Source organism: Pholcus phalangioides, unplaced genomic scaffold (genome assembly GCF_987345545.1).
Source record: "Pholcus phalangioides strain wild (caught in Gottingen) unplaced genomic scaffold, Ppha-v1.0 ptg000021l_1, whole genome shotgun sequence".
Taxonomy (NCBI): domain Eukaryota; kingdom Metazoa; phylum Arthropoda; class Arachnida; order Araneae; family Pholcidae; genus Pholcus; species Pholcus phalangioides.
The window spans coordinates 7,536,519-7,561,086 of NW_028301614.1; the positions used below are offsets into that span (position 1 = coordinate 7,536,519).

The window sequence follows — 24,568 nt, forward strand, 5'->3', positions numbered from 1 at the left end:
GGGCGTTGTATGACACGGAAACCTGTCTTCGACTGAATCAAAAATTCTTCTTGATTGATAAAAATCACTTCATTGATTGATAAAAATCACAGGATCGATGCATCTGACCAAATGCATTGATCCACTTTTTGATATTGAAATAGGGAATTAGTTTTATAAGAGTATTAAATATTATTATCAAAGAAATGAATGTGAAAAGATTGTTTGGAGATGATCGAATAAGCAAATTATATATATCATTCACGGATATTATACCATCGGAAATGCAATGCAATGGTCACGGTTTATATGTCACGGTTCACGGTAAACCAAGGTTGATCATGGGCCTATAACATAATTACTTTAAGTTATGACCGAGAAAATAAAACATGATTTTGCTTCCGGCCAACAACGCAACGCGATCAAAAGAAATTAAAGCTAATATACGGGAAAAACCAATAGGAAAAATATGCTTTTTGATTCAACGATCGGAAATTAATCAGTTTTGTAATCTGAAACGGGATCTTCTGAGTTATACTCATTACTCAAGACTTAACACAACTATAACTCGCGTATCCCTAAGTACAAAACAGTAAATCTCACTTTGTCCGTTATCTGTAGGCCTTTTTTGACTAAATAACTGCACTGGAAAACGAGGGACTTGCCCTGAATAGTGCTGTTTGGCGCTCCAAAATTATACACGTTTTCGATGTCTTTGGCCTGGAGTGTCTGTGAAAACCATCTCTCTTGTGTCTAAATCTTTCATCTGAAGAAAAAACTATTCAGACATATCAGGAAGACCATCAAAATCAAAGGCCCAACAGAGAATAAAGAATATGATATGGTCGAGTTCTTTTGTTTTCCCAAAAAGGAAAACAGAATGAAGCCTGACTTGAATAAACACACAGAACAGTAATTTCGAAAATGTACGTTCTGCTTATCATAGTAGTTATTTGCGTGTGCACAGATTCTTTTCTGCTCGAATATTTTGTTATCCTTTCCCTCTAATGCTTAAAAAGCAAAAGTTTGGTTTTTTGTCTGTTTTTTGGAGTTCCGACGATCCACGGAACGGCCATCCCAGGTGTAAATTCCGTAGTTTCAAAGTCACGAAAAGTCACTGAAGGTTACTGGTCGAACGTCATTCTTATCAAGCTTGCGACTTAATTGAAAATCCAATTGAATCCTAAAGAAATACCTTCCACGTCTTGCCAGCTTCACGAAACAGGAGACAACGTTGGTAAGATTGACTCCACTTTCTTACCTGACAAACGCTTTAACCTGATACTGATGGTAACCATCCTTCAGTAACCATCCAACAAACTCCAAAGTAGGGAAGAACTTTAGAAGTCGAACGATGGTCCATCTCTCGTTTGAACCAACATTTTTGTTACCGCGTTCGCTGGTAGCACCAGCTGCAAGCCCGAATAAGTGCTGAAAGTTGTGCGTTTCATTCCACCAGCTCAACGAAAGAATTCATTTTTCTCTAGGAAACTCTATAAAACTTATAGAGAGGAGGACACTTAACCATTTGAATAACTTTCATCGTCGGAACTCTGAGTAAATCCTAAAATTAGGTCTTTATATACATATTTGAGAGAGATTGCATCTTTCTGACATTGTTGTCATAACAATAACTATAAAGAAAGGTTTGTCACAACAATCAAACTTGAAGCTTTATGCACCAATGGCATACAGCAGCAAGACAGATTCGTATATGGATCTCCATTAACCGTTTAGGCTGCGGGAAGCGAATAAACAAATCCTACTCTGCTAGTAACATTATAGAAATTTTGCGCTTCGTGATGGATCGAAGTTAGTGATGAACTATTAAGTCACTAGTGACGTAATGTGTACTTGGCGAAAGTCAAATTTGGCGAAGTTGAGCGATGTTTTTTTCTCTCTACCGTTTTATTTTCTCACGTGGTTTCAGGCGGTTTTTCGATTCCTCAAATTTCATTGTTTTATTTTATTAATTTCAAAAAGACTTGAATTATATTATTTAATATTAATTACATTTAGAGATACGTAAAACCTTCGCAAAAAAAAAGTTTTAAAATCAGAAATTTCGCATTTAAAAAAACCGGACATATTACTGGAAAGTGTTAAAGTTCTTGATTGAAATCTGACAATGTAGTACAGCCGAATCCTTCAAGAGACCCGAAAAATTTCTTCGCAATAACGAAATTTCGTTATAAAGGAATTCCAGGTTTTGCATTGTTCCTTTGTAAAGTTGTCTGGGGATTAGAAAAGTGTTCGTCAAAATGAGATTTTCGCTGTAACAGTATTCGTTAAAACGCGATTCGACTGTAATACCTCTACTTTCCCCCGATTTAACCGTATTTTTCAAATGTTTTTATATCTTTTTTCGAAATTCCAAAAAGTTTCAAATACTGTGCAGTACACTTATAACATAACCCGCATATAACATAAACCGTGGATATAACATAGGTAGTGTAATTCTTAGAATTTGGCCCCATTCATACCGGACCAGAATGGAACGTTTTCGTCGGTTCCTGGCCTTTACAAGCTGTCTTCCGACCTACAAATTGCCTGGGATTGGCATATGAAGGAAAAAACAAGCTGTGCTTGCGAGTGGTGTAGTTAGTATATGTGTGTGTAGAGAAAAATATATCTTAATGTCAATCCAAGTGGGTAATTTATAGATCTTTGAATTAAGAGCACTCATCACGAGAAATATTTACTATATTCTGAAGGAACATTTGTCATTAAGGGGGTGAAAAGAGTGGATGGTGTTGCGTTACCCAAAAACCCCCCACGGATTATGTGACATAATTGAGAGATGCTAATCAGAGATTTATGTTTACAGAGCATGAGAGTAATTTTTTTTTTTTAAATATCGTTCATTCATTCATTTCAAATAGTACAATATTTATACACTTTTCATGGTTGCACTGTCTGTGAACATCCCTCAGTAGTCAACCCTCTTATATGGGTTGTTACTAAATTTTGCAGACCTTGTAATACTTTACGTATGCATTCATAATTATACAAGCAAGACTCAAGACTAATGCCGTTAACATAATAATTATCAAAAACTGAGTGTAATTTCCAAAAATAACAATATTATAATTACAATATACAACTTTGACCACAATCCACAAACGTCCACAAAATAAAAATAAGTGTTGTCTTATAAGTTTGCGAAAAGGAATAAATGAGAATATATGAGTTTAACATGAATATACATGGAAATAAATGCGATTACAATTCCAATAGATACGGATTACCGTATTTCACCAGAGTACTGAGATGATACAAATACAACGCCACAACAGGCAAATTGCCCAACGAGGTTGCTGACTTAAGAACATCATGGATCCCCGAGGCATTTTTTGGAAGCCCTACCTACTACTGCTACACCACACATGCTTCCCGCCCACAAACCCCCCCCCCCCCTCCCCGCGGAACCCCCAACGAATCGGTACATGCGGGAATGTGCGTGTACGTGTGGTGAAACCTGGCGTGAAGTTTTTCTTGTTTCTCTGTAATGCTTGTTATGTATAGTGCTGCCATCTGCCACCAGTTTTTCTAACTATGAGTGAAGTGTTATGATTGAATGATTTATCGTTGTAGGACTGTTGCTGTCTGTGGCGAGTCTTTTTAACGGGGAGACCGGCTCGCATTTGCGCCTTGAAGTTGGAAACCACAGAAAACCAACTTCAGGCGACCACGACTGTGGGGTTCGAACCCGGATCCTCGCATCGCCAATCCGTCACTATAACCACGCGACCACCACAGCGGTACAGGTTGTTTTATTTTTTAAACTTCAGAGCTGGTTCATTGTTCAGGTGACATCTAACGTAACCGTAGGTATGGGATGCGTTGTGGGAACTCAATGGCTCATTCATATTCCATATATTTTTACCTTTGTTATAACATACCATGCTTAAAAATAAACTGAAGATATAATAAACCAAAAGAATGGCCTTAACAAAGAAAATGATCCGGATACAGTCGAATCCCATTTTAAGGAACACTTTTCTAATCCCCCAAATAAGTTTACATAGGGCCAATGCTAGGTAACCTATAATTCCTTTGAAACGCAATTTCGTTTTAACGGAGTGATTCCTCCTGTTTCTTGGCGTTCGTTATAACGGGATTCGACTGTATGACATCGTACTGCAAAAAAGCCCCTAGAAAAATAGTCAAAACACAGACACTTTTGTACATTTTTTTGGGTGATATTTTGACAGTTTCCCCACAAAAAGACCTAAATGTTTTTTCAATAATTTAACACATTGCCAGAATAGATTTTTCTGACAGAAATGTAACAGAATGCATTACCAGTTACAGTTCTGATCAACAGATGGCAATAAATTACTTTTTAGAAATGGATTACCTTTTGGGTTTGATAATACGATTAAATACTCGACGTTTGAGGTTACCCAAAATTCAAAACGAACACGGCTATGCGCGTTTCAGAACTATATGAAGTTCCTTCATCAGTAGCAGAAACAAAGAAGAAAAAGAAATATTGAAAAAACTCCTTATAGCGGGAGTTACTCGCTGTTGTAGACAAGAGTCAAATTCAAAATGCTGCGTTGTATTTAAAAAGCAAATTACTTTTTAACTACAACGTCATCTTTCGAGGAAAAATTAAAATATTTTAGCGATAAAATTTTTGACATTTCATAAAGTCCCGTCTTCCTGTGTAAAACTGTATCGTCTACGCTTTTCGAATTATTGAATTTGCACTTGTTTTTATTACTTTGTGATCTTTTTATTGGTGACGATGATGGAAGACCAATTGTTGCAAATCAACTCGGTCACTCGAAAAGCTTATGCTAATGCAAGTGTGTTTGTTTTGTCACATGTATATCAAATTCATAAACATCAGTTGAGAGGTTTTTTTTTTTTCTGAATTTCTAAATTGCACACTGCTGTCAACTTCAAAAGGGAAACCGTTAGCATAAATCTAAAAAAATTATGAACTTTTCCAAAAATATCTGCATGTTGTTGTTGTATATCTCGTTTTCGAGTACATTTCCAAACCTTTTCAAGAATCAATTAAAAACTCTATTCATAGTATATTCATACCATCTCTATTCATACTATATTCATACCATCTCTATTCATACTATATTCATACCATCTCTATTCATACTATATTCATACCATCTCTATTCATACTATATTCATACCATCTCTATTCATACTATATTCATACCATCTCTATTCATACTATATTCATACCATCTCTATTCATACTATATTCATACCATCTCTATTCATACTATATTCATACCATCTCTATTCATACTATATTCATACCATCTCTATTCATACTATATTCATACCATCTCTATTCATACTATATTCATACCATCTCTATTCATACCATCAATAGTTGCATAAGCATATTTTGTCCACGTTCAATCTCAATAATGCATATATGCTATTGCTACGTAAGCTAATTTCAACTCCTCGCCTCTTCCATTTCAAAAAGTGCAAATTTGCCAAGATTTCGTGAAAAAGGTGTAAAAAATAAAATTTCAGCATTTATTCGTCAAAACTGGTAAAGTTCGCATTTATCGCGGTCACTTCGTAAATACTAAATTTACGTATCAATAATTATATTATATTATTATTTTCATAACTAATTTTTGTAGTCAACTAAAAACCGCTTAGCGAGTTATTTGGCGAAGTTCGATTTCGCCAAAAGCTCCGCCCCTCGTGACGTCTTGGTATCTTTCTTGCTCGTATAACCAATCACCTGCGTGCTAACGCTTCCTGTGTTACTAAGAGAGTAGGGATTGTAATTACGCCTGCGGGAATAGTCGGAGTAATACTTCTCTCAAAACGGCAGCGTGCAAAAAAATTTTTTTTTCAGTTGTCTTTTGTGAAAGATATATGGCACTCAAACTCATACGTTGCAAATAAAGTAAAACTTACGTGCATGTACGAACATAGTGCACGTTGGTTTCTGATTTTGCAAATCGGTGACGTTACAGATTGGTTAAAAACTTGAATTTCAAATATTTTAGCTATTCCTAAACGGTGCTAACTTGCAGGATAGGAAACCTCCGTACCCCTAAAACGGGCGTTGTATGACACGGAAACCTGTCTTCGACTGAATCAAAAATTCTTCTTGATTGATAAAAATCACTTCATTGATTGATAAAAATCACAGGATCGATGCATCTGACCAAATGCATTGATCCACTTTTTGATATTGAAATAGGGAATTAGTTTTATAAGAGTATTAAATATTATTAACAAAGAAATGAATGTGAAAAGATTGTTTGGAGATGATCGAATAAGCAAATTATATATATCATTCACGGATATTATATCATCGGAAATGCAATGCAATGGTCACAGTTTATATGTCACGGTTCACGGTAAACCAAGGTTGATCATGGGCCTATAACATAATTACTTTAAGTTATGACCGAGAAAATAAAACATGATTTTGCTTCCGGCCAACAACGCAACGCGATCAAAAGAAATTAAAGCGAATATACGGGAAAAACCAATAGGAAAAATATACTTTTTGATTCAACGATCGGAAATTAATCAGTTTTGTAATCTGAAACGGGATCTTCTGAGTTATACGCATTACTCAAGACTTAACACAACTATAACTCGCGTATCCCTAAGCACAAAACAGTAAATCTCACTTTGTCCGTTATCTGTAGTCCTTTTTTGACTAAATAACTGCACTGGAAAACGAGGGACTTGCCCTGAATAGTGCTGTTTGGCGCTCCAAAATTATACACGTTTTCGATGTCTTTGGCCTGGAGTGTCTGTGAAAACCATCTCTCTTGTGTCTAAATCTTTCATCTGAAGAAAAAACTATTCAGACATATCAGGAAGACCATCAAAATCAAAGGCCCAACAGAGAATAAAGAATATGATATGGTCGAGTTCTTTTGTTTTCCCAAAAAGGAAAACAGAATGAAGCCTGACTTGAATAAACACACAGAACAGTAATTTCGAAAATGTACGTTCTGCTTATCATAGTAGTTATTTGCGTGTGCACAGATTCTTTTCTGCTCGAATATTTTGTTATCCTTTCCCTCCAATGCTTAAAAAGCAAAAGTTTGGTTTTTTGTCTGTTTTTTGGAGTTCCGACGATCCACGGAACGGCCATCCCAGGTGTAAATTCCGTAGTTTCAAAGTCACGAAAAGTCACTGAAGGTTACTGGTCGAACGTCATTCTTATCAAGCTTGCGACTTAATTGAAAATCCAATTGAATCCTAAAGAAATACCTTCCACGTCTTGCCAGCTTCACGAAACAGGAGACAACGTTGGTAAGATTGACTCCACTTTCTTACCTGACAAACGCTTTAACCTGATACTGATGGTAACCATCCTTCAGTAACCATCCAACAAACTCCAAAGTAGGGAAGAACTTTAGAAGTCGAACGATGGTCCATCTCTCGTTTGAACCAACATTTTTGTTACCGCGTTCGCTGGTAGCACCAGCTGCAAGCCCGAATAAGTGCTGAAAGTTGTGCGTTTCATTCCACCAGCTCAACGAACGAATTCATTTTTCTCTAAGAAACTCTATAAAACTTATAGAGAGGAATAGACACTTAACCATTTGAATAACTTTCATCGTCGGAACTCTGAGTAAATCCTAAAATTAGGTCTTTATATACATATTTGAGAGAGATTGCATCTTTCTGACATTGTTGTCATAACAATAACTATAAAGAAAGGTTTGTCACAACAATCAAACTTGAAGCTTTATGCACCAATGGCATACAGCAGCAAGACAGATTCGTATATGGATCTCCATTAACCGTTTAGGCTGCGGGAAGCGAATAAACAAATCCTACTCTGCTAGTAACATTATAGAAATTTTGCGCTTCGTGATGGATCGAAGTTAGTGATGAACTATTAAGTCACTAGTGACGTAATGTGTACTTGGCGAAATTCAAATTTGGCGAAGTTGAGCGATGTTTTTTTCTCTCTACCGTTTTATTTTCTCACGTGGTTTCAGGCGGTTTTTCGATTCCTCAAATTTCATTGTTTTATTTTATTAATTTCAAAAAGACTTGAATTATATTATTTAATATTAATTACATTTAGAGATACGTAAAACTTTCGCAAAAAAAAAAAGGTTTAAAATCAGAAATTTCGCATTTAAAAAAACCGGACATATTACTGCGAAAGTGTTAAAGTTCTTGATTGAAATCTGACAATGTAGTACAGCCGAATCCTTCAAGAGACCCGAAAAATTTCTTCGCAATAACGAAATTTCGTTATAAAGGAATTCCAGGTTTTGCATTGTTCCTTTGTAAAGTTGTCTGGGGATTAGAAAAGTTTTCGTCAAAATGAGATTTTCGCTGTAACAGTATTCGTTAAAACGCGATTCGACTGTAATACCTCTACTTTCCCCCGATTTAACCGTATTTTTCAAATGTTTTTATATCTTTTTTCGAAATTCCAAAAAGTTTCAAATACTGTGCAGTACACTTATAACATAACCCGCATATAACATAAACCGTGGATATAACATAGGTAGTGTAATTCTTAGAATTTGGCCCCATTCATACCGGACCAGAATGGAACGTTTTCGTCGGTTCCTGGCCTTTACAAGCTGTCTTCCGACCTACAAATTGCCTGGGATTGGCATATGAAGGAAAAAACAAGCTGTGCTTGCGAGTGGTGTAGTTAGTATATGTGTGTGTAGAGAAAAATATATCTTAATGTCAATCCAAGTGGGTAATTTATAGATCTTTGAATTAAGAGCACTCATCACGAGAAATATTTACTATATTCTGAAGGAACATTTGTCATTAAGGGGGTGAAAAGAGTGGATGGTGTTGCGTTACCCAAAAACCCCCCACGGATTATGTGACATAATTGAGAGATGCTAATCAGAGATTTATGTTTACAGAGCATGAGAGTAATTTTTTTTTTTTAAATATCGTTCATTCATTCATTTCAAATAGTACAATATTTATACACTTTTCATGGTTGCACTGTCTGTGAACATCCCTCAGTAGTCAACCCTCTTATATGGGTTGTTACTAAATTTTGCAGACCTTGTAATACTTTACGTATGCATTCATAATTATACAAGCAAGACTCAAGACTAATGCCGTTAACATAATAATTATCAAAAACTGAGTGTAATTTCCAAAAATAACAATATTATAATTACAATATACAACTTTGACCACAATCCACAAACGTCCACAAAATAAAAATAAGTGTTGTCTTATAAGTTTGCGAAAAGGAATAAATGAGAATATATGAGTTTAACATGAATATACATGGAAATAAATGCGATTACAATTCCAATAGATACGGATTACCGTATTTCACCAGAGTACTGAGATGATACAAATACAACGCCACAACAGGCAAATTGCCCAACGAGGTTGCTGACTTAAGAACATCATGGATCCCCGAGGCATTTTTTGGAAGCCCTACCTACTACTGCTACACCACACATGCTTCCCGCCCACAAACCCCCCCCTCCCCGCGGAACCCCCAACGAATCGGTACATGCGGGAATGTGCGTGTACGTGTGGTGAAACCTGACGTGAAGTTTTTTTTGTTTCTCTGTAATGCTTGTTATGTATAGTGCTGCCATCTGCCACCAGTTTTTCTAACTATGAGTGAAGTGTTATGATTGAATGATTTATCGTTGTAGGACTGTTGCTGTCTGTGGCGAGTCTTTTTAACGGGGAGACCGGCTCGCATTTGCGCCATGAAGTTGGAAACCACAGAAAACAAACTTCAGGCGACCGCCACTGTGGGGTTCGAACTCGGATCCTCGCATCGCCAATCCGTCACTATAACCACGCGACCACCACAGCGGTACAGGTTGTTTTATTTTTTAAACTTCAGAGCTGGTTCATTGTTCAGGTGACATCTAACGTAACCGTAGGTATGGGATGCGTTGTGGGAACTCAATGGCTCATTCATATTCCATATATTTTTACCTTTGTTATAACATACCATGCTTAAAAATAAACTGAAGATATAATAAACCAAAAGAATGGCCTTAACAAAGAAAATGATCCGGATACAGTCGAATCCCATTTTAAGGAACACTTTTCTAATCCCCCAAATAAGTTTACATAGGGCCAATGCTAGGTAACCTATAATTCCTTTGAAACGCAATTTCGTTTTAACGGAGTGATTCCTCCTGTTTCTTGGCGTTCGTTATAACGGGATTCGACTGTATGACATCGTACTGCAAAAAAGCCCCTAGAAAAATAGTCAAAACACAGACACTTTTGTACATTTTTTTGGGTGATATTTTGACAGTTTCCCCACAAAAAGACCTAAATGTTTTTTCAATAATTTAACACATTGCCAGAATACATTTTTTTGACAGAAATGTAACAGAATGCATTACCAGTTACAGTTCTGATCAACAGATGGCAATAAATTACTTTTTAACTACAACGTCATCTTTCGAGGAAAAATTAAAATATTTTAGCGATAAAATTTTTGACATTTCATAAAGTCCCGTCTTCCTGTGTAAAACTGTATCGTCTACGCTTTTCGAATTATTGAATTTGCACTTGTTTTTATTACTTTGTGATCTTTTTATTGGTGACGATGATGGAAGACCAATTGTTGCAAATCAACTCGGTCACTCGAAAAGCTTATGCTAATGCAAGTGTGTTTTGGTGACATGTATATCAAATTCATAAACATCAGTTGAGTGTTTTTTTTCCTGAATTTGTAAATTGCACACTGCTGTCAACTTCAAAGGGGAAACCGTTAGCATAAATCTAAAAAAATCATGAACTTTTCCAAAAATGTCGGCATGTTGTTATTGTATATCTCGTTTTCTAGTACATTTCCAAAACTTTTGAAGAATCAATCAAAAACTCTATTCATACCATATTATATTTCAATTGTTGCATGAGCATATTTTGTCCACGTTCAATCTCAATAATGCATATATGCTATTGCTACGTAAGCTAATTTCAACTCCTCGCCTCTTCCATTTCAAAAAGTGCAAATTTGCCAAGATTTCGTGAAAAAGGTGTAAAAAATAAAATTTCAGCATTTATTCGTCAAAACTGGCAAAGTTCGCATTTATCGCGGTCACTTCGTAAATACGAAATTTACGTATCAATAATTATATTATATTATTATTTTCATAACTAATTTTTGTAGTGTCAACTGAAAACCGCTTAGCGAGTTATTTGGCGAAGTTCGATTTCACCAAAAGCTCCGCCCCCGTGACGTCTTGGTATCTTTCTTGCTCGTATAACCAATCACCTGCGTGCTAACGCTTCCTGTGTTACTAAGAGAGTAGGGATTGTAATTACGCCTGCGGGAATAGTCGGAGTAATACTTCTTTCAAAACGGCAGCGTGCAAAAAATTATTTTTTTCAGTTGTCTTTTGTGAACGATATATGGCACTCAAACTCATACGTTGCAAATAAAGTAAAACTTACGTGTATGTACGAACATAGTGCACGCTGGTTTCTGATTTTGCAAATCCGCGACGTTACAGATTGGTTAAAAACTTGAATATATTTAACGTTAGTTATAGATGAACTTGAATAATATTTTAGCTATTCTTGAACGGTGCTAACTTGCAGGATAGGAAACCTCCGTACTCCTAAAACGGGCGTTGTATGAAACGGAAACCTGTCTTCGACTGAATCAAAAATTCTTCTTGATTGATAAAAATCACTTCATTGATTAATAAAAATCACTTCATTGATTGATAAAAATCTCTTCATTGATTGATAAAAATCACTTCATTGATTGATGCTTTTATGTGAGTACCTTTTATAAAACGGAAATCTGTTTAAAATGAAATATCATATACAAGATATACGGAAGACTGGATGTTGTGAAGATATTTAGTATTAGAGATGTTCATTTTTTAAGGAAGGAAAAAACTCATCTCTGCCTCTACCGGGAGTCGAACCCGGGTCCCTCGATTGCCGGACGAGTGCTCTGACCACTAAGCTACAGAGGAGATAGAGATTTTCCTTCGCTAGAGCGTATATATGCCGAACGGAACCGTGCAATGGACGGTGAAACCGATCAGCTAATAGCTCATGGACGACGAGCCACCAGAGGGCTATATATATGACATGAATGTCGCTCTCCACTTGTTAATACAAGATATACGGAAGACTGGATGTTGTGAAGATATTTAGTATTTGAGATGTTCATTTTTTAAGGAAGGAAAAAACTCATCTCTGCCTCTACCGGGAGTCGAACCCGGGTCCCTCGATTGCCGGACGAGTGCTCTGACCACTAATATCATATATACAGTCTCTTGATTTTTCATTTCGTACAGGTTTTACTGTATAACGCAATCGCGAGAAAAAGGTGTGATACAGGGAACCTTGGGTCAAACCCGCAATCACCGACAAAATACCGACTGGGAGGTAGGTAGGCCCTCTACCACTAGTCAACAATGTGCACTCGTCTCACATAGTGCAATCAAATCCATTAGAGAATAGAGGGGGAGCGGTAACCCGGGTCGATAAGTTGCGTACTTACAGAATCAAAGAATGTTTACAGGTATCGTGAATTCGATACCAGCTTTGCCCTTGTCAGAAACTTTCTCGACGAAGGGGGGTACAACAGAAATAGCGAAAACGTGACGACAGAAAAGGATTGCTACCTCAGGGAATCCCAAGCCGAGAGGGTTAGCAGAGGCACCAACCTGTCGGTGAGTAAAAAAAAGGCAAAATATCGAACACTGAAGTTCGGAATCAGCAATAAACTGTCCGTGGTGGGACAAAAATGATGAAATTAGACATTATAGAAAAATAACATGAGAAAAAAACAACACTGGGGAATATACATGCGTACGCCATCTGCACGTCAATTTAAGAATTTCATGCGGAAAAGAAAATCAGAATATCACAGGATCATTGAGCAGGTTACTACGCCCATCACCTGTGGTTGATGGGAGAGCAAATTGAGGATTAAGCACCAGGCTGAGGAAAGATAAGGTTACAATACCCACAGTTTATAATTTTATCTGCTCATTTTTGCATATCATCCTTATGCTAGTCCTCGATTAAAAATTTCCGATTAAAAATAATTAGAATACTTTATTCATCCTATATCAGTGTAGTGGATTGCCATTAAGTCTTTCTACTTGGATGGTATCGACATCATCGAGCATTAAGATGTTTTTTCTACGGTTTTTTCACACTTCAAGGCGCGAATGGGAGCCGTTCTACCATTTGAAGAGGTCTTTCCGCAGATATTGTGGGCAAACTTTCAACATGCTACTTACATTATTCTGGTATCCTGGCCAAACCATTCTGCATCTCCAGAAAAAGAAAAGACTCCCTTAAGTAAAAACTTAAAATAAAACCTATTTTTTCTTCTACCGACTGCTTTAAATTCAGCTTCTTTCCTCATACCACTGGTGAATGGAACAAACTCCCCAGTTCTAATGTCGACTCACCCATTATCATGAGTTTTTTGTTCAATATCAAATAATACCTTAGCCGCATCCGCTTGTATCCCCAGGGCCGCAAATATTGTACAAATAAATATGCAAGTATTTACCATCTTTACTTCAAAATATTGAAGACAGATGGCAAACCAATGGAAAGAATTGTGTCCGAATAGTGCAGTAGTAGGATGCTCGTCTTCCCCGAGGAAGTCTACCGTCCGGATCAACGGGTTCGAACCGGGACAAGAACATAAAAAACAAGTTCTTTACCTACCGAGACTTGGGCGACGAAGTAGTATAATGTATGACCGTGCGAAAAATGCAGACGATGACACTTTCATATCCCAACCAACTCCAATGGTAGTGAATTGCCGTGTGGAGGTATGACCGGAGTTGGTCCCTGGTAAAAAGTAGTTGCACCTGTAAAACACGGATTAATCTACAAGTTTTTTTCTGACTACATAAATACGTTAAAGCCGAACACACATGCCACTCTTACTTCAGTAGCCATTCATTTGAGATTCTCAAGATGAATGTTTACGAGGTGCACGTAAGTTTGTTTGTTTGTTTTTTTCTTCTCTTTAATAACGTGCTCACATATTTACAAGAGTTCCGAAGGATCTGTCCAGGGAATTTCTTTTCAGTGTTAGTAGACATCCATGCCAAAACCGGGATTCCAACGCGGACAATCATAATCTAGCTCCCTTACGAATATACTCCTAGGGGGAGTTTAATTAATAGTGGTGAAATGTTTGTATTTATGCACGCGCATATACACACTCGTACAATGACTTTTACAAACAACTTCTTGACTACTTAACCGTACATACACATTCCTCTAGAGAGTTTCTAACGCATCGGTGCATGACGAAACGTGTGTTTTGTGTGAGGTGAAGACGGCAAACGTTTGAATGTTCATGTTATGTAAGTATCGTGTTGTAGATCTGCCTATTCTCTGCGGAGACACTTTTCCAAATAAGAGACCGGCTTGCATTCGATGTCTTTGATGTCGGATTTTCCACCATGGCCCACGTCTCCTGAGACGAACCAGCTTATATCCCCTAGGGCAGTGGTCGGCAAACTCATTAGCCAAATATCAACGTACAACGAGTGAAAAAGATTTCTTTCGAGAGCCAAATTTTTCAAACTTAAACTGTACTGGTAGGTAAATTGTTATTAACTTAATTAAGGCACTCCTAAGTGAGCCTTTGCTAAAAACGTCCTCGATCTGATTAAGGTACGTTCGCTGAGGTCGACCCCTTCCAACTCTCCCATCCACACTCGTCTTGTATACTTGTTTCGTCTATCTCCTTCGTTCATCCTCTCTATATATACAAACAATCTCAGCATACCTTTTTCAATCTTCTTTCACTCCACAACGGTTGCCTTACGGATATCTGGCTCCCTTCTCTGGGAAATGTGTGGGAGACGGTTCACTGTAAGCTCGTCCAACGAGATGTTAGGCGGAGGACGTCGTTGATGAAAGCCCAAGGCGGGCTGTCTTGTGGGACAGAGACCCCAGAAGCATCGTCTTCGGATGGTCGCCCATGGTGGATTGCTTCAACAGCTATGACCGATGTTGGATGCTGATGGAGGTAGGTGACCACGAGAGAGTCGTCATGAGAGGTGTTGGTCCAGGAGCGTCGTCTTCAGATGTGTGGCCCCTAGTGGATCGCTTCTAGCAGTGTTGACCGATGTTGGATGGAGAGAGGAGGCCTTTAGAGACGTCATGAGAGGTGGTGGCCAAGGAGCATTGTCTTCTATGATCTGGCAGGGTAAAGGTTGGCGTTCCTTAGTATGAGAACATTGCATGTCCCCCCCCCCCATGTTCTGAGAAGAAACTCGTCTTTTGCGTCTACCTACCCGGAATACCTTAGCTAAAAGCCTCGTTTTTGACAACTTTTTCTTGAACTTCCCAGTTTCGACCCAACACAATTGGTCGCGGAAGTGTCAGCGTGACAGCACCGTCAGGCTTTCACTTTTTTTTCGGCAAAAACTCGTGAAAAAGATGACTCACTTGGGAGGGGAGGGGAAGAGAACGAGAACAAAATCGCCAAAATGCGTGTCTAAACATTATTTTGCAAAAATATGGAATTTCTGTGCGCCCACGTGGTATTTTGTGGAAGAGCCACGCTCAAGGGGCCAAAGAGCCGCATGTGGCTCACGAGCCGCGGTTTGCCGACCACTGCCCTAGGGGGACAGAGCGGGGGCCACGGTTGGTCTGGAGGATTATTGTATTCGCTCCTTCAAATTGGAAAACGGAGAAAACAAACTTCCACCGAGCACCATTGCATCAGTTGGATTCTTACGATCAGTGTGCAAAATGCACTTCTTAGATGCCCACATGACCGCACATGCGCAACATAATAACTGTACTCTGGGTTTCCCTAATATTTTTTGGATTTAATCCAACCCCATCCTCGAATATAGATTTACATTCGTCATAGTAAATCCAGTCAAACGGGTTTAATTTGATCAACCCTGCCACAAAGACAAAAAATTAAAAGATTCAAACAACGTGGTTGGGTCAGCAAAATTTTACTTCATTCTTGTTGCCATACCCGTAACCAAAAGTTTTCTATTGATTCTGAATGAATGAACGTCAGAACTTTGCCACTGGACTTATCCCGTTGCCGGGATCTCTACCAGCCCAGCTTCGTGGCAGTCTGGAACATTTGTGTAGATTCTAAAGCCAGGGCCAAACTCGTGTTCAGCCTATCCCAATACGTTCCAAAGTTGGTCATTGGCAAGCAGTGTGGCAGCTCCACCACTAGAAGTGATCGACAAATATTTTAGGTTACTACTACTACTAAACCACAAATGTACCCCTCGTCCACATTGCTCTGCGGAACTTCTAACCAATTGGTGCATGTTGGAATGCGCGTGTACGTGTAGTGAAATTAAACGTGAGTTTGCTTCTGTGTAATGTTTGTGATATGTGTAGTGCCGCCATCCGTAATCAATATTTATAATTATGAGTGAAGTGTAATGATTGAATAATTGTACCGTTGTAGGCCTGATAATTTCTGTGGCGAAACTTAACGGGGGGGGGGGCGGCTCGCATTTGATACCTAGAAATAAAATAAAAAATGTTTGAGGCTGGAAGGTATATTGGAAGGCTGGTCGAATACCTTCCCATGCGAGTCAAAAGCGCCGCCTTCCTTCCCGATCTTTGAATCTGCCTGGTCACACATTGGTCAAAGAACGCCAACAGTCACAACACGGACAGTGTCCGAAAATGAATATTCGCCAAGGAATATTGGGGCAAGCTGGACCAGTGCGTACCCAGCCCATGCCGCTGCTGCTTCTTTACATCGGGGAAAAGCTAATATTTCGAATCGTATTGGGTCAGACTTGACACGAATAGGGCCCTGGTTTAAGTCAATAGCATCAAAGTGAATTGAGAAAAAAAAAACTGGGGGAAAAATAGCATCATAAACGTAATCTTCACATCACTCAAGTACATTTTTACACGGAAATTTTACTCTTTTGAGATGAAATTCATTGTTGACTGTATCCGCAAAAGAATAAAAAAAAAAATCTCCAGTTGGACAAATACATCAAATGCAACTTGAGAAAACGTTGGAAAACCAAAAACTCCCCATTTAAGACTCACCGAACAGGATCGCTCCGAGCTTCAAATTCAGCGCGCGCGCGCGCATTCTAAATAATTAACATTAAATTAAGGAAAGTAAAATCTTCTTTTTGGCGATTCAGGGAGTTAAAATCCTGTTGTCTTTGGAATTAATAGCGATTCATCGATTCCAGGAAAACCAATTCTTCAAATTTTTTTCTCCCGTCATATAGACCTATGCTGATATTTGTACACAAAGTTAGTGGGCGAAAACAAAAATCTTTGTTCGAACGAACAGGTTGCTGAGAACAGCCTGGGGTTAAACGGAGCTAATTACTTGCTAAAACACAGTTAGCGGGTTGGAAAACAACAAAGGAATAGACAAGGAAAGGAGAAAAAACACATTCCTAGAGAAAGAGACATCAAGGAGAGGCACGTAATTCTTCTGCCCCGGGAGCGATTTCTCACTGATGCAATTAGTACGAAGTACAATCGCCAAGATGTCGGAGAGGAATTTTTAGGGATTTAAGTGAAAATCCGTGATTTCTCCACTCAGTGAAGTTAGTCCGAACATATTTATTTATGAGAGACAGAAAGAGACCTTCATGTTGATCTGAGTCTGGTTCACCCTTTGGCTCAAAATAATTGTCTTTGCGTGTGCATGTGTTTCATCATTGCTTTTTTCAAGTTAATTATCCTGATCCTGTGTTTTCAAATATTTTGCTTGTGGGAAAGTTCTTTCATATTACGTTAATACCTTGCTATTGACAAACTGGAGTAATTGGGATTTTTTACGGGATTCTTCGGTGGGTTTTCAAATTTTAGTCACTTTAGTTTTGTGGATTTCCAGTAAATTTCTGTTGAGAATCATTTGATGTAAAGATGAAAATTCTAACCTTACATGGGTATTAATGGAATACGCCATTTGAATAACTTTCTATCACTACGGTTATTTATGCGTACAGGGGGCTAATTTCAGGAGGACTTGCAGTTTATAATAAAATTTGAATTTTTTTTCTTCCATGCAGTGGTGTCTTAACGCATGGGCCGCCGCACGGCCCGGGGGCCTCAAGAGAAGAGGAGCTTCACAAAAATCAGATCCGGTCGAAATTTTCTAGGATTTACCAGGTCGGGCCACCGAAAAACTTTGCCTGTGGGCCCATGATACTCTTAAGACGGTCCTGCTTCCATGCCACCTAACCAGAGGTTGGCGTGTTAACTAGTAAATGATGTATTGTGCGCTTACTCTGTGTTGCGCTGTGGTCTGTGAAAAAATCCCTTCTCTGCTTTTGGAGTTCCGACGATCCACGGAACGGCCATCCCAAGTGTTAATTCTGTAGTTTCAAAGTCACGAAAAGTCACTGAAGGTTACTGATCGAAAGTCATTGCTATCAAACTTGAAACTTGATTAAAAATCCAAGTGAATCCTAAGGAAATGTCTTCCACGTCTTGCCAGCTTCACGAAACAGGAGACAAATTGATAAACTTGACTCCACACGCTTTCTTACATAACGAACGCTTTAACCTGATACTGATGGTAGTCATCCTTCAGTAACCGCCCAACCAAATCCAAAGCAGGGTAAAATTCAGAGGTCGGGTGATGGCCAATCCCTCAAATTTGACCAACATTTTGGTTACCGCGTTCGCTGGTAGCACCAGCTGCTTGCCCGAATTAGTGCTGAAAGTTACGTTCCGCCGACTCAAAGATGGAATCAATTTTCCTTGAAAATTCTATAAAAGTTGTAGAGAGCAATAAACACATTCAACCAAGTGGAATAACCTCCATCATCGGAACTCGAATTTGACATAAAATTACGGTCTTTATATCCTTACATAATAGCGAGTTTTTCCTTCTGTCATTGCTGCAGTACGATGCAGCAATACTGCATCGATAATACGATGGAACGCAAAAAATTGCAACAATCAGAGTTAAATTTTCATACATCCGGCGTAACAGCAGGATATGCTCGTAAATGGTTTTCCATTGAGCACCAGGCAAAGGAAAGATGTCTTAATATTTTTATAAAAAATTAAGCTACTTATTTTTCTAGAAAAGTTTTTAACACAAAACTTGGATGGTGGCACTTCTACATTCTGTCTACATGCGACAGATAGCGTCTAACTCTGTTTTGTTAGTGTTCAGAGACATAAGTATCTTCAAACTGCTGTTCACTGGTACATGAGTTCCAATTCAAGTTACATTCACGGATCTTCATCCGTGAGCCTTTATCATAGCTTTCGAGTGAAAATATTCGAGTAAGAATGTTTAGGGGTACTAAATTCCAAATTTACCTCCCCAGCGGACTATCACAAAGTCCTTCACCTTGGATAATATCGACATCCACGAATAGTTAGACTTCTTTGTTTATGCCTATAATTGCACCAGAGTCATTCTGGGGGGGGGGGGGTTTATAAATTTTTCTGTTTTGCATATCTTTGAGTATACAATTCCGTTCGTTCTAATAAATCAATTCAAACGGGTTTAATTTGGTCAAGCCACGCAAAAACATCACAAATACGAAAGCAAGCAACGTGGTTTGATTGAGGAAAACTTTAGTTCTTTGGAGTATCTCTACCTGTAACCAACAGTTTCCCAGAGATTTCATTCTTAAACAATAGCATAAAATATTTAGTGAAACTTAAAAAAAATGTCACCTTTATATTACTTAAGTAAATATTTACATAGAAATTTCACTGTTTTTTCTTCGGGTAAAATTCATTATAAGCCATATCTGCAAAAGTATTAAAAAACCATTCATTTGGAAAAATACATAAAATGCAACATGAGAAAACTTTGGAAAATCAAATTCTTCGAGACTTTTCGAACAGCATCGCTCCGAGGTTAAAATGCAGCGCACATTCTGAATAATTAATATTATATTTAGGAAAGTGAACATTTCTTTTTCGTGTTTCAGAGGTAAAAATTCTTATTGTCTTCCGAATTAATAGCGATTCGTCGATTCTTTCAATTTCTTTCCCCCACCAAGTGCTGATATTTGTACACAAAGTTAGTGGGCGAAAACAAAAATCTTTGTTCGAACAGGTTGCTGAGAACAGCCTGGGGTTAAGCGAGTCTAATTACTTGCTAAAACATAGTTAGCGGGTTGCAAAACAAGAAAGGAATGGACAAAGGAAGAAGAAAACCTACCCAGAGAAACAGACATCAAGGAAGCACGTAATTCTTCAGCCCCAGGGGCGATTTCTCACTGATGCAATTAGTACGAAGTACAATCGCCCAACAAGTCGGAGAAGAATTTTCAGGGATTTAAGTGAAACTCCGTGATTTCTCTACTCAATGAAGTTGGTCCGAACATATTTATTTATGACAGCGAGAGATTTTCGCATTGACCTCATTCTGCACCTCTTTCGGCTGGAAATGTCTTGTGTGTGTGTGTGTGTGTGTGTACGTGTTTTATTATTGCCTTTTTTTATGTTATTTATTTCCAACCTGTGTTTACATATTCTGTTTGAGAAAAAGTTCTCCCAATTATACCCTGTTTTTGAAAAAACGGAGTTATTTATAATTTTTTACGTTCTTCTTCAACCGGTTTGGAAACTAAGTTTCAATTCGGTCTCATTTTACGGATGTAAATTTGAGTGAGGTGTTCTCTACTGGAAGAACCAACAGTGTATTTGTTTTTATCAAGAAACATAATGCAAAGAAGTAAAACTGAGAAAATGAACTAGAAATTTCAGCTGTACGCGTATGTCTTATGCCATTTTGATCATTTTCTGTCATAGCGGTTACCGGTATTTCTATGCATGCAAGGGCTAATTGAACGAAAACAATTCATCTATAATCATATAGAGGGTTGAGAAATCAAGTGGTGTAAGTCCAGATTTGATTGATGTGTAATATTTCAATAGTCTTGTTTCTTTCTAGAATTTTCCAGAACCGGTCGTGAAGAGGTACAAGCAAAACGGGTTCAGACCGGTTCAGAACTTCAGGGAGGGAGGTGGTGTTGTTGAAGGAGGTGGAGGAGGAGGTGCAATAAGGACGAGGTTTCTAGACGTTGAGCTGTGAAAATTGCTGATTTACAGCCACAGACGCAAAACTAACTGCAAGGGGCCGGTAAGGTTGAACTTATATTGTTAATGTGCAGGAATGTTGCATGAATCTTAGGTGTAGTCCTCTCCCAATTCAATCACATAGAATTTTTGGTGCCGAGATCAGAAAAAAACGCCTCTTATTTTTCTTTGTTTTATTATTTGCTTCTGTTCCAATCACTTCCCACCCTTCATTTTTAGAACTCTAGGAAAAGCTTTTTGAAACTATCAGGTACTGGAATCAAGGTGGAAATAAATGATGGTGATAGCTATGTAACGACAGTAACCAGTCAGTACTACACAAGTGAATGGGAGCGTAATTGCGGAGATAATAGAAAGTACCAATGATTCACTATATCATGTGTTCAAGCCAGGAAGAATCGATTTGAATTTACAAGTTCTGGTATTATATTCTGGGGGTTAAATGCCCACTTTTTTTTTCGACGGCAATAAGTCAAAAGGTAAAAATTGTATTTGCGACTTTTATAGGATAATTCGTGTAGTTGTTATCGTGAGCTTTTCAGAAAGAAAAGGGGATATTCTTAGAACAAGTAAAGGGATATCGTTTTGAGTTGGAAATGTGAATGAACCTGTGTGTGGTGTTAGCACAAAATGGTGAATGGCGTCTCGTCTTCGTTTGTCTTAATTTCTGTATTTCAAGTTTGAACATTACAGAGAAACAACGGTAGTGATTGGTCACGGTGGTCAATTTTGATTTTGCTGAATGGATCCGAGCTGAGTGCACAAACAAAGCGGGATAGTGTCATCAGAAATTCCGAATTTTAATTAGGTAGCCAAGGTATTTGCGTAGGTACAAATTTGTAGGCTCATTAAGAGCGTACCAACTAGGTTTTTCAAGTCGTATTACACCCAAGATACCTGAATTTCAAGACACTTGCTTAAATGATGGTGTTCGGTTCGGAAGTCAAATGTTGGTGTGAATTCAAAGATCAATTACTGGTTATATAACATCAATATCGATTGGTACATCAGGAAGTAATGATGGTGAATTTTTAAAAATTGCAGTTCAACAATACGGAAATGCACAAAAAGCAGCGCATTCATTGGTCGACCAGAAAGAATATTCCTAACTTGATATGAATGTTATAGCTGCAAGTCATGCTCATGTTGCGAACATATCAAACTTTTGTGTACCTTTTACCAAGAAAAAAATAGTATTGACATCCGATGTGGGAAAAGAGATGAGCGGTTCTGATATGATCGCATGTGAGGTCTGTTGTACCATTCTTGGAAAAATCAACAAGAGTAAGCTTCCTCGGATCTTAGATATCGGGGTGTTGAATGAAAATGTTTGCATTTTTCTTTTAGCCGATGTTATATTTTTGGATTGATTTAGCAATTCATATAATTGCACTTTATTAGATGCTTCTGCACATTTAGAATGTCATACTTTGCCCAATCACCTTCACCTCAGCACCTCCATTCCTCCATCCCCTCCTTCTCTACCGATACTAGATTTCATTTGATTTTTGCATAAAAAGTTTTACTGTTTTTTTGATATTGGATGACGAAAAAGAATCACTGGCTAATCAGTGAACGACTTCTGTTCAAAAAAAAAAATCGCTCTTAAATTAACTTTATTCTTTTATAATTACATATTCCTTTTTCTGCTATATCTATTTATGTGTTGAGTTTCTAGCAATCTACAACCAGGGAATGAGGACAGAATTATCCAGCAATGTAATTATCATTTGTTGAGCGGAATTATATTCTTGAGTTAAGCCGGTTTAACACCAGCGGAGCTACGCAGAATTCTGCGGTGCATAAGCCAGTTTTAGGGTGTGGCCGAGCAAAATCGAACTTTAAAATCACCAGCTACATCTCAGAAACAGGTTTTACACTGCAAAATTCCGCGTGATTCGGCCAGTGTGGATACCGCTTTACGCATTAGTTCCGGTCTGACAGCATAAAATATGATCTCCGTGTCTGATAGGAATATTTCTATTAACATCTGAAGACTGAGTGAATACACAGGATGCATAGGAAAGACCCTTTACTCTAGAGTATCTCGTGAACTGTTGATTCTGGAAGCGCACTTCCGAAAACGAAAAAGTATCCAAATAACGCGTAGACCTGAAATACATCATTAATTATGCAATTGCTATATTGCTGTATAGCTAAAAGACTTTATTTGGTCACGCTTTTTCATACACACACATTTTCCTGCATGACTCCCGTCTTCTTCGACCAACTGCTTATATCTATTAATTTTTTTCCCCAGAGCCTGATCTGATTAGGGAGCGGAGGTGGTCACTATTTCTAACCCCATTAGAAAATGTTTTCTCTCTCCTGTGTTCAACAAAAAAAAGTATCCATATTTTTAAGTGCAATTTGAATTTGCTGAGGCATTTTTGAATTTTAAATCGCTGAAAACAAAGGAAAGAACAGCATAAACTATCGAACAAGCTCATTCTACGCTTCATATGCTGTTGTTTAACCCATTTTCAGGGGTATCAAGTGTGAATTCGTATTTGAATATCTCGGCGAATATTGCACTTAAAAACATGGACATTTTGTTGGGCTCAGTAGAGATCAACAGTTTTCTCTAATTGAGGTTTTTAAGACACGGTGGCCTAATAAAAAGTTATTTTTTTTAAATTTAATAACAACACAACCCCTAGCAATATGAATGACGTATTCGGGGGTCTATATTTAGATACATTTTCCGTTGGAAGTATGATTCTAGGATCAACAGTTCACAAGTAAGCTCAAAGATAAAGGACCGTTCCTATGCACCCTGTGCAGACAATTTATTTGTTACCCCTAATCTGAAATTACTTGATAAAATTTTTTTCTGTGCCAGCGTTACAATTTAAGCTGTGGATCGTTGATCTTCGACCGTTTCTACAATATCAAGCTGCTTCTGATCAACGCTTCCGTTCCATTCTCGATAAACATATTGAAACATTTCATCATGAAGAACAAAGCAGCCTTTAAGAGAGAGAGAGAGATTCCTACGGACTTTTCCTTCGAGAGAATTCGCTATTGATGCCATTCATTCGTTCAGCCTCGTGAATTTCGCTATTTATTTCTTGAATGTACGGGAATACGAAACAAAAGAAAACGAGCATCTCCGGCGTTAAGATGATAAGAAAAGAAGACATCGAACTGTATCTGGTCGAGCATCTTTCTCTCTATCTTTCGATTTCCCGCTGTCTTGGAGCAACGATAACGTGCTTATATAATAGTTATCATTAATCACATTTTAGTGCTCCCTTTGTTCTGTTTCTCTTTGTTTTCCTCTCTTCGTCGCTGTGTTGTTTCCTTTTCGAAAGAAGAGATCTCCTCCTTTTTTTAAGGTAACTTTATCGGTGATTGGTTCGTCGGTAAAATAAGAACTAGTGGAATATTCCACGCGGGAAACTGGCAATTACTCCTTTTAACGTCTTATTTCAAAGAGTCTACTCCCAGTACCTTAAAAAGCTTTATTTTTTCACTCCTTTCCGATCTACGTTTTTTTCTATGCTGTAATTAGAGCTAGTAGATGAGAAAAGAACGCTTTCTTATAAAGTAAGTTAATGATCGATCATTAATCGATGAAGGAATTATTTCGATTACTTTTAGACTG

At 38.0% G+C, this 24,568-nt stretch overlaps 1 protein-coding gene across 2 annotated transcripts in view; it reads left to right on the top strand.

Annotated features, from left to right (window-relative positions):
- Positions 1–24,568, top strand: part of LOC149070558 (irregular chiasm C-roughest protein-like) — a 254,575-nt gene that overhangs the window by 223,700 nt on the left and 6,307 nt on the right. The window contains exon 12 of one of the 2 annotated variants that reach the window (XM_089249026.1): positions 20,816–21,004. The exons of the other annotated variant lie outside the window; for it this stretch is intronic. Coding sequence (XP_089105152.1) covers positions 20,816–20,956 — 141 coding nt within the window. The 3' untranslated portion in view covers positions 20,957–21,004. The remainder of the gene's footprint in view (positions 1–20,815; positions 21,005–24,568) is intronic. 2 annotated transcript variants of the gene reach the window in all.